Genomic DNA, 11,387 nt, shown 5'->3' on the forward strand with positions numbered 1-11,387 from the left:
TTCTTTATGTCAAGTTAAGATTTGTACGTGCCCTTCAATAAACTGGACCAAGTAATAACACGACACCATATCAAGTTAAGACTTGTACATGATTTTTTCTCATGTCAAATTAAGACTTGTACGTGGCCTTCAATAAAATGGATCGAGTAATAGTTCGGCATCACATCAAGTTAAGGCTTGTACATGGTTTTTCCTCACGTCATGTTAAGACCTGTACATGGTCTTCAATAAACTAGACCGAGTGATAGTTTGACACCACATCAAGTTAAGACTTGTACATGATTTTTCTTCACATCAAGTTAAGACCTGTACGTGACTTTCAATAAACTGGATCGAGTAATAGCTCGACACCACATCAAGTTAAGATTTGTATATGTTTTTTCTTCACGTCAAGTTAAGACCTATGGCCTTCAATAAACTGGATCGGGTGATAGCTTGACACCACATCAAGTTAAAACGTGTACATGATTTTTATTCACGTCAAGTTAAGTCTTATATGTGGCATTTAATAAATTGGACCAAGTGATAACTCGAAACCACATGAAATTAAGACTTGTACATGGTTTTTAACACATGTTCTACCTTTCCTGAATTTGTACTAAATTCAAACATCATAACAAACTTTATTCATTTCGTAAAAACATGCCCAACTTGTAAAAACAAATAACAACATGCCCATCTCAAAAAAAACTTTATTTGATATTTACAAAAACAACAATTATTAACTAGAATAAAAGTGGAGATTAGCCTATGTAAGAAGACTAATTAAAGTTACAAGAAAAAAATAAGATTAATATAAGATAATTTAATGTATAAAGATAAAAAAAAATGTGAAATCAACCTATTTGACCAGCTCACACCTTAACATCAAGGAATATAGGAATATTTGATTGATTCGAAGTTAAAAACAATTAAACCCTAAACATATATAATATTAATTTTAATATATCCTATCAAATAAACTTAAACTACATGTAGATAAATATATCTTAACAAGAAACATAAACATCCTAATTTAAGAAAATTTCAACTCAGATTAATTAAAAAAAAATTGGGTGATTCATAAGTATGCTAATCTAAGAAAATTTAAATTAATTAAAACTTTTTGGTTGATTTGGAAATTTCTGGTTGTCAATCACTCCCAATTGGATAATGCTTTAAAACATGAGGGGTTGTTATTAAAATAGTAAAGAAAACATAAAAGAAACAATGAAACACAACGAAGAAAATAGTGCATAATAAACTAAAATTGAAACAGAGATTAGTCAAATTTTCTATATTTAGTATATGGTTAAACAATATGTTTCCCTTCCTACTACTCACAAACGGGATATGATTTTACTGAAAATGTCAATTGCACATATGATAAACACATGATAGTTATTTTCATTATGTTTCATTACAAGCCTTACAAAAACAAGATGTTAAAAATCTATAAGAAAAAGAGTACATGACTTAAACACGAAGGTTTGCGATACTTCACATCCAAGATTTGATATATTGTCTCTCCTTTTTTTTTGTCATCGTCCTTCCTATCACTTGCATTTCTAAAAATGGCACAAGATTGATTTACCTGCCCCACGATGAACGCAAAAAAGGATGTCTCCAACTAGAACATTCAGTTTAGCTAGAAACATTGGTTTCCAACGGAGTTGTTCTGCCTTTTTCCAACATATGTGTCATTTTTATGTTTTACTTGTTCTCTCTAAATGTTAATTTCCAGTTTAAGGTCAAATTTCGTTATTTCAGCTGTTATTAATAGTATGAGGAGAAAATAATGGAATTGTTATATTGAATATTTATTATTATTTAAGATTATTTACATATCGTCTTTATTCCTATTTGCAAAAGTCTAAAAAAATACTCAAACCTTACTTATGATACCACAAGTCCTCCAACCTCAAGTCAAGATCTTAGAGACTAACTAATCAGAACTAACATAGGATACCACAACAACATTTTACACAAACAACTCAGTACATTTTAACTTATTTTAATACTTATATCAATATCCATCAAATTTATATTCTACCATTTTCATGCATCATAGATCTACATTACATTATATACAAAGAAAATAGACATAATTTAAAACTTTAATTTACAATAGAATTGTAAAATTAAATATCAAGATAAGTTTATTAGAACTTATGTCTATAATCTTACATATGTTTTGTTATAAAAAAAATTGCTTCAATTTTTTATAGTATAATATTAATCTACTTTGTTTAGACTGTTAATAAAAAATGAGAAAATACATGTTAAATGTAGGAATTTACATTTAGTACCCAATCATAAATTAGTTAACAAATCATCTTAAGTATATAATTTTCCTTTAATTCATATCACATGCATATATCTATTATAATCATTCCAAGTAACACAAAGTAAAAATTCTATTATAACATCATATTATTATCACATTAAATATTTGAAATACCAATAGCCTAGACATCTAAAAATACAATTTAAAAATACAATTTACTTCGATAACTTGCAAAAGGAAATATTAATGTATCATTAGAACCTCGTTACTGAAGTTGTTCATTGTTCATTGTTGTTTGAGTAAGAGTTGATATAACTTGAGCACATTGCCAATGCTTAAGCAATAAATTTAGAGAAAACACACACAAAAATATTGGGTTCCTTCTTCCCCAACCTAAAACATGTAAAATCTTAGAAAAACAAGACCCAAGACTCATCCAAAACCCTTAAGTGATTAGTTATCATTTGAATTATAAGCTTCCATAGAGAAGGAGATAATCACTACCTTTCTTTTGCTCAAGTTGTTGTTAGTCTTACCTTGATTGATGAAAGTTGTTACTCAAACAATAGTCCTATGTACTTAAGGTTTAAGCTCTCGATTGAATGTCATTTGAGTGACAACTTGATCCTCAATCACATTTATGTATAAAGCCTAAACTCACCCATATGATTTGATCACCTTCATGTTCAAATTATTTACCACTTTAGTTTTCTCCACTAAAGCATAAAAGTCCCAAATAGCTATTAAGATCACTACTTCCTTAATTTCATCTTTCAACTCATTCTCAAATTTCCAACCTCTATTATTGATGGGAAAAAACACACGCGGAAGCAACACATACAATCACGAATCAATTGCAAAAAATAAACAATACGAGATTTAATGTGGTTCGGTCGCCAATCTGCAACTTACGTCCACGGGCAACTAATTAGGTTTTCATTCTGTTTGTTACAATTTTATTACAAGCACAAAAATCTCTTAAATAGAGATTATAGAGGGGACACAATAATTAAGTTCATTACTAAAACATGGTGTCTAGTCAGCTCAATCCAATTGGTCCTGGCTTCACACTCAACAATCTCTCACTTGAAGCCACGGAACAATGTCCACTTGCGCTTCAACTATGTACATGTACTTCTGTAATTTGTCAACGGAACTCAATGTTCCACCTCTAGTTGTCATCAGCCTTCTTAATCATTTTGAAGGCTTCGTTGACACTCCCCTGAGTTTCAACATGTTCTTCATGACTGAAACTGCCACTGACCCGTTCTCTGTTCCTACCGGCTTCCACTTACACGAATTTTCGGATCCTGGAATAGCCTGAGAACAAACATACTCCATACCCAACAAGAAATTTTCTGGAGATGTTTCAACAGCTGGAATACTGGTTCTCCTAATCCACTATCATCTAGGAACCTTAGCTGAAGCACGACCCATGCTCCCACTACCATAAGTACCTCTGACTAGTCTACCTAAACCTTTCCATGCTCGTTCATCCTGAATCTGACATGTGGCTCTGAGTTTCTCTCTTGTAAAGACAACCCTCTTCTACACACGAGATTCCGTGAACCGGACTTTGTTTATCTTCCGAACTGGGACAATCACTCCCTTAGACGGTAATCTGACCATATACAGCGAATCTCTCTTTCTTCTGAGGGCCATGACAAGATTTCACTTGACAACCTTCCATTGCTGATTTCCGAACTTCATATCATGTCCCTGTTCGTCCAACTGCCTAACATAAATCAAACTTTTCGTTAAGCTTGGAACAACTCTGACATCCTTCAAAGTCCAAAAATCGACTGACGACTTCAACAATATGTCACCCATGCCCGTAACATCAAGAGTTTTGTTGTACGCTAGTCTTACCTTTCCAAAGTCCCCAATAACTAGATTCTGCAATGCTTCACTGTTGTGGGTAGTATGAAATGAAGCACCAGAATCCATGACCCAGGAATCCACACTACTATCCGCACAACAAACTAAAAGGTCCTCGTCCGCAAAGTCTTCTGCAATGTTGACTTGTTTATCATTTGGGCATTGATTCCTGAAATGTCTCACCTCCTTGCAGTTCCAACATGTTACACTTGAGCAAATCTTGAGTGTTTGACTGACTCCTTCTTCTGATCTTGTTCCCACTACCTCTGATATTTCTCTAACCTCTGATGACATTTAGCAATTCACTAGATAATTCCCCATAACTCCTTCTTCTGACGTTCTTGCCAATAATGAGATCACGAATCTTCTCAAAAGTAAATTCATCGGGTCCCGCTAAACTGGTAAGTGTTGTAACCATTCCGAACCAACTGTCAGGTAATGTCGATATCAGTAGTAAAGCCTGAACTTCATCATCGAACTTAATGCCCACTAACGTAAATCTGGCTAAGATCGAATTCATTTTATTGATGTGCTCAGTAACTGAACTAGCAAATCCTCAATTTGCATTTTCCACCAACTGAAATTTGTACCATCGAATTTTTCAATTCGGAACTTTCCGTCTTCTGCCATCTCAAACGACTAGTCGAGATACTTGGTACAACTAGTTTAAGATCTTGACAATTTTTATTTTTTTTTAAATCAAGAACACAAAAATTGCACCACCCAAAATCACTCACCAACAGACCTGGTCGCAATCTCCACTGCACCGGCACTCCGCCGCACTAGATCGCAATTGTCAGGACGTTCACCGTACTGGCGCGCTCCGCACCACCACTGTCGTCGCACTGCACTTCGTGCTGTCTCAAACCAGCACACTTGCAGAACGCACACACAACCCTAAATTTGGAACGCCGTTGCCACCCCTACAAAACCCTAGCTTTGGGACGCCGTTGCCGCCCCTGCAAAACCCTAGCTTTGACATGTCATTGTCTTCCCTGCAAAACCCTAGCATTGGGACGTTGTTGTCGCCCCTGCGAAACCCTAACTTTGGGATGCTACTGTAGCCGTAATTTTCATGTCTTGTTGATTAATTTTTGTTGATCGGATATCTAATGTGTAAACGAACCAAGCTCTGATGCCACTTGATGGGAAAAAACGCACGTGGAAGTAACACACACAATCATGAATCAACTGCAAAAAATAAACAACACAGGATTTAACGTGGTTCGGTCGCCAATCTACAACCTACGTCCACGAGCAACTAATTAGGTTTTCATTCTATTTGTTACAATTTGTTACCAGCACCAAGATCTCTTAAATAGAGATTATAGAAGGGACACAATAATTAAGTCCACTCACTAAAACATGGTGTCTAGTAAGCCCAGTCCAATTGGTCTTACCTTCACACTCAACAATTATCATGAATATAAAATATGATTATATATCTAAATCTGAGTTGCACATTCCAAAACAAATAGGTTGTACTTTGGTTTTTGTATGAAGATGGGATAATTTTTCCTCTTTATTACATAAATGGAGTCGATTTCAAAAAAATTACGAGTATTAGGAAGTTGTGTCAGACACAACTTTAGTTTTGGATATGAAGTTTGATTATATTTTTTTTTTTAGTTAAGTAAACTGGTGTCACTTTAATACGACTTCTTTTAAATTTTATTCTTCATACATGTATTGAAAAATATTTTATGTATTAGTAATATTTAATTAATTATTTCAATATAGTTTTAAATTTATTAATATAAACATATAATATTAGTTTATGTAAATAGTAGTAATATTTAATTAAAACTAAAATTAATATATTAATATTTTTTAACAAATATACAAATAGAAAAATTTTACTTATCAAATAACCACATCAAAATATTATATTACTTACGATATTTGTAATCAATTTTTAATTAAATTCGTGTCACCTTGACACAATTTTATACTAAACAAATTCATATTCAAAGTCGTGGTAGATTGACACGACTTCCTTTTCAAAACTAAAGTCATGCCTAAGTGACATGACTCCACTTTGACATGGGTATAAATCGTGTCACATTGAAGTCGTGCTAACATGATACGACTTTTTATTTTCTTGTAAATTTTTCAAAATCGATCCCATTTTGATAATAAAAGGAAAAATTTGTCCATCTTCGTACAAAAGCCGTTTACTTTACACTTACAAAAACCTCTAATTAACTATCAAGATTATATATACTAATTTAGAAACTATTTATTAATAATAGAAATTATTTTAGATGCAAAAAAATTTGTTAGTCTATAAAATAATATATAATTTAGTCAATATAATAACTAATTAATTTTTATTTGATAATTTTCTTGTAGTGTAAATTGTTGAATTTTTATTTATAAAGATCTTTAATTTTTGTATTGCTGTATTTTAATTTTTAATTAAACTTTAGTTAGTATTCTATTTTTAAATAAGATTAAAAAAAATTAGTGATATTTACATACTATTTTATTATGATTAAAATCGTATAAATTTAATTTTTTTATAAATTTGTCTAGATTATTATTTACTACAATATAACAATTAATAAATAGATACACTTTTGTAAGGGCTCATGTATACATATTTTTATGGTTTTACTCTTAAAATCTATAAGAATTAATAAAGATAATACACTTCCCTAATTGGGTAAATTCCCTATCTAGTACCATTTACATTTTTATTTCCCCATCTAGCACCCTTTTGTTTTTATTTCCCTATCTAACACCCTTTTGTTTTTATTTCCCTATCTAGCACCTTTTTATTTTTTATTTCCCTATCTAGCACCTTTTTATTTTTTATTTCCCTATCTAGCACTATTTCAAAAATAAATTAAAAAATAAAAATTAATTTTTTTTGATAATTTTAATTTTGAATGCATTAAAAAATAAATATTTTTAATATTTAAAATAGTTAGAAATGTAATTAATGAATAAAGAAATGAGTTTTTACAAAATAAAAATAAAAAGTAATAAATTTAAAATGTTTAGCTTAAAATTATTTTTTTAAGAATAAAGAAAATAAAAAGTTAAACCCTACAATAACATAAAAGTCGAATCTATAAATATAAATTAATATTTAATTTTATTATTATTGATGATGTAATCATGTTAATTTCAAGTAAAAAAATACAGGACATAGTTATAAAAAAATCAAAGTCAATTAGTATTAATTAATAGTGGACACACAAATAATATTGAAGTGTCTACCTTAAATGCAAAATCCTAAAAAATAACTAATGCAAATGTTACACTTAATGCTTAAAAATGAGAAGAAAAAAATGCAAAAATAAATAAGTCTAAAAAATAAAAACAGCAACAATAAAATTAAAAACAAAAAACAGAAAATAAAATTATAACTAAAAACATAAAAGATATAAAATAAAGGCAAAACAAAATAAGATAAAGATAAAATATATAAAAAAAATCCAAATAAGATAAATATAAGAGATATAAGACGATATTAAATAAGTATATGTTGATCATAAAAAGGAAAATAAATGAAAGATGATCATTCATTTAATATTTTCTTCAATGATACAATAAATAGTTTGTGCGAAATGAAACATAACTAATGACGAGAAGTGCACAATTCAGTAATGTTGGGACACGTTCTTTACGTGTGTCCTGATGTTTGACAATATGAACATTTTTTTTGTTCAATCATGTTGTTCTCTTATGTCCATGTCAGTCTTTATTCAACTTGGTTTTTTTATAATTATGTCCTATATTTTTTACTTGAAATTAACATGATTACATCATCAATAATAATAAAAATAAATACTAATTTATATTTATAGATTCAACTTTTATGTTGTTGTAGAGTTTAATTTTTTATTTTCTTTATTCTTAAAAAAATAATTTTTAAACTAAACATTTTATATTTATTACTTTTTTATTTTTATTTTGTAAAAACTCATTTCTTTATTCATTAATTATATTTCTAACTAATTTAAACATTAACAATATTTATTTTTTAATGCATTCAAAATTAAAATTATCAATTTTTTAAAAATTTATTATTTATTTATTTATTTTTTGAAATGGTGCTAGATAGGAAAATAAAAAATAAAAGGGTGTTAGATAGAGAAATAAAAATAAAAGGGTGCTAGATAGGAAAATAAAAACAAAAGAGTGATAGATGGAGAAATAAAAATATAAATGGTGCTAGATAGAGAATTTACCCTCCCTAATTACTTTATTTTGTGCATATAGATTTTTTTTTCTATTTTATCTTTAAAACTGTGATAATTGTTTGTACTTATTAAAATATAAAAAAATAACAATAATGATTATTAATAATAATTTAACGGTTTTTACAAATAATTAATAAAATTAAACTCTCATTTTATTTAGCAATATGTATACATATTTGTTTAAAAAAATAAAAATTAGACAAAAAAAGATAAATAGTTATTATATATTATTATAATTTTTACTTTTTATACTTTAGTAATTATTTTTTATTGCAATAATAGTTATATAATTTTTTAATTATGTTTAATGTATTTTATGATCATAAAAATGTGTGCATATACACGTTTTCCTATGTAACGGTTGAACGCATCTTTATCTCACCAGCAATCACTTTGAAAGAAAGACTAAAAATGTTGTAAGAGTATTTCTGTCATGTTTGACTCCAAACTCCAAATTTGGATAAAATGAAACAAAATCATGAGCCAAATCTCTGACATGACAATTCTTAGTGCAACTGTGTTTAGCCTCTCATCTCATGCTTTGCAAATTCCATTTCAAAAAGCAGCTTTGTTTCCCACCAACTGTTTATTCATTTGCCACTCAATGCACCCATTCATGGACACGCAGAGCTTCTATTCCATTTCCTGATAAAACCAACTTCTGGGACCCTCGCACTGCTCATTTATTTTGTGCCAATGCCCTCAAAGTCTCCGCCAAATGGGCCCTTTTTCCTGAAGGAAAACAGTTGCATGCCCATTTGATAAAGTTTGGATTTTGCCATGTTCTGTCCCTGCAAAATCAGATTTTGAGTGTTTATCTTAAGTGTAAGGAAACTAAAGATGCACAGAAACTGTTTGAGGAATTGCCTGTGAGAAATGTGGTCTCGTGGAACATTCTAATTCGGGGCTTCCTTGGATGTGGCAGTGCAATTGAAAATGAATCGAATTTACAGCTCTGTTTTTCTTATTTTAAAAGGATGCTGTTGGAAATGGTGGTTCCGGACGGTACAACTTTGAATGGTCTCATTGGTGTTTGTGCAAAGTTTCATGATATTGACGTGGGTTTCCAGTTGCATTGTTTTGCAGTGAAACTGAGACTTGATTTGGATTGTTTTGTTGGAAGTGTTCTTGTTGATTTATATGCTAAATGTGGCATGGTTAAGAATGCAAAGATGGTTTTTCATGTTGTTCCTCAAAGAGATTTGGTTATGTGGAATGTGATGATTTCTTGCTATGCCTTGAATCGTTCACCGGAAGAGGCTCTGAGAATGTTCAACTTGATGCGATCAGATGGTGCAAATGGAGACGAGTTCACTTTCAGCAGTTTGCTTAGTGTGTGTGATACTTTGGACTATTATGATTTTGGAAGGAAGCTTCATAGTCATATTCTGAAACAGTCATTTGATTCAGATGTGTTAGTAGCTAGTGCATTGATTAACATGTATGCGAAAAATGAAAATATAAGTGACGCACACAAACTGTTTGATAGGATGGTGATTAGAAATGTTGTGGCTTGGAACACCATTATCGTTGGGTCTGGGAATTGTGGAGAAGGGAATGAGGTTATGAAGCTTCTCAGAGAGATGCTTCACGAAGGGTTCCCCCCTGATGACCTAACTATTTCCAGCACTATTAGTTCATGTGGCTATGCTTGTGCCATTACTGAAACAATGATAGTTCATGCTTTTGCAGTTAAATCATCATTTCAAGAATTTGTATCTGTTGCTAATTCTCTGATTAGTGCGTACTCCAAGTGTGGTAGCATAACTAATGCATGTAAATGCTTCAGATTAACTTCAGAACCTGATATTATTACGTGGACTTCATTGATAAACGCATTTGCGTTCTATGGTCTTGCCAAAGAAGCAACTGAAACATTTGAGAAGATGGTATCTTGTGGAGTAATTCCAGATCGAATTTCTTTTCTTGGTGTTCTCTCAGCTTGTTCCCATTCTGGGCTTGTGGCTAAGGGACTTCACTACTTTAACTTGATGACCAGTATGTATCAGATTGTTCCTGAATCAGGGCATTATACCTGCCTTGTTGACCTTCTTGGAAGATATGGTCTTATAAATGAGGCTTTTGAATTCTTAAGGTCACTGCCAATGGAAGCTGAATCAAATACATTAGGAGCATTTATTGGATCCTGCAATGTTCATGGAAATATAGAACTGGCTAAATGGGCTGCAGAAAAGCTCTTCATCATAGAACCAGAGAAGAGTGTAAACTATGCAGTCATGTCTAACATTTATGCTTCCCATAGACATTGGTGTGATGTAGAAAGAGTTCGTGGAATGATGGGGAACAAGGGTGATGCAAGAGTCCCTGGTTGCAGCTGGATAGAAATTGGTAATCAAGTTCATTCGTTTGTATCCAATGACAAGACACACCCTAAAGCTTTAGAAATGTATGCTACATTGAAAATGCTACTTTGGCCAATGAAGGAAAAATATGGTATGAATTTGTGAAGGATACATCAGTCTATGATCTACATAATGTGTACTTGGATTGTGATCTAATTGATGACGTTTTAATTTACAAAAATATAAGTCTAATATGATAACTTATGACAATTTGAACTTACCATTTCAAGTTCTAACATTCTGTAATAACTTGAAACTTAGTGTTCGTCAGGTTTGAATGCGTTATCGAATAAAATAATGATGCAGTCAACCACCAATATCTGCATAAAGTTTATATCTTTTGAAATTTCTTCATTCTGCTTGAAAAGAAAAATCTTCTGTCAAATTTTTATCATTTTAAAGTTTTCCTTACATTTGAAATCTAAGCATTTTGCATCAAAATCACTTTCTTCTCCCTGTAGTTTCCTATTAATGTCTTTGTAAAATTCAAATTTGCTTGCCATTGACTGTTTTTTAACACAAAGTCGCTTATAAAATTTAATTCTTAAGAAAAATATGAATTTAGGAGAAAAATTTAATACTATTTTGAATAAAATATAACTATTGACGTATATTCTTTTCAATATAATAAAAAAATATTTTAATACAAAAGTTTTATTTAGGTTAATA

At 30.7% G+C, this 11,387-nt stretch overlaps 1 protein-coding gene across 1 annotated transcript; it reads left to right on the top strand.

Moving 5' to 3' along the window:
* The first annotated feature begins 8,724 nt into the window (after positions 1 to 8,724).
* LOC137819529 (Pentatricopeptide repeat (PPR-like) superfamily protein) lies at positions 8,725 to 10,928 on the top strand. Its single transcript, XM_068623406.2, has one exon. It carries the CDS (start codon positions 8,892 to 8,894, stop codon positions 10,821 to 10,823), a length of 1,932 nt encoding a protein of 643 aa, XP_068479507.1. The 5' UTR covers positions 8,725 to 8,891; the 3' UTR covers positions 10,824 to 10,928.
* The last annotated feature ends 459 nt before the right edge of the window (positions 10,929 to 11,387 follow it).

Source organism: Phaseolus vulgaris, chromosome 10, assembly GCF_051622355.1.
Source record: "Phaseolus vulgaris cultivar YP4 chromosome 10, ASM5162235v1, whole genome shotgun sequence".
Classification (NCBI taxonomy): domain Eukaryota; kingdom Viridiplantae; phylum Streptophyta; class Magnoliopsida; order Fabales; family Fabaceae; genus Phaseolus; species Phaseolus vulgaris.

Coding starts and splice junctions, on each gene's coding strand:
- LOC137819529 (XM_068623406.2), top strand. CDS start 8,892: ATGCTTTGCAAATTCCATTTCAAAAAGCAGCTTTGTTTCCCACCAACT.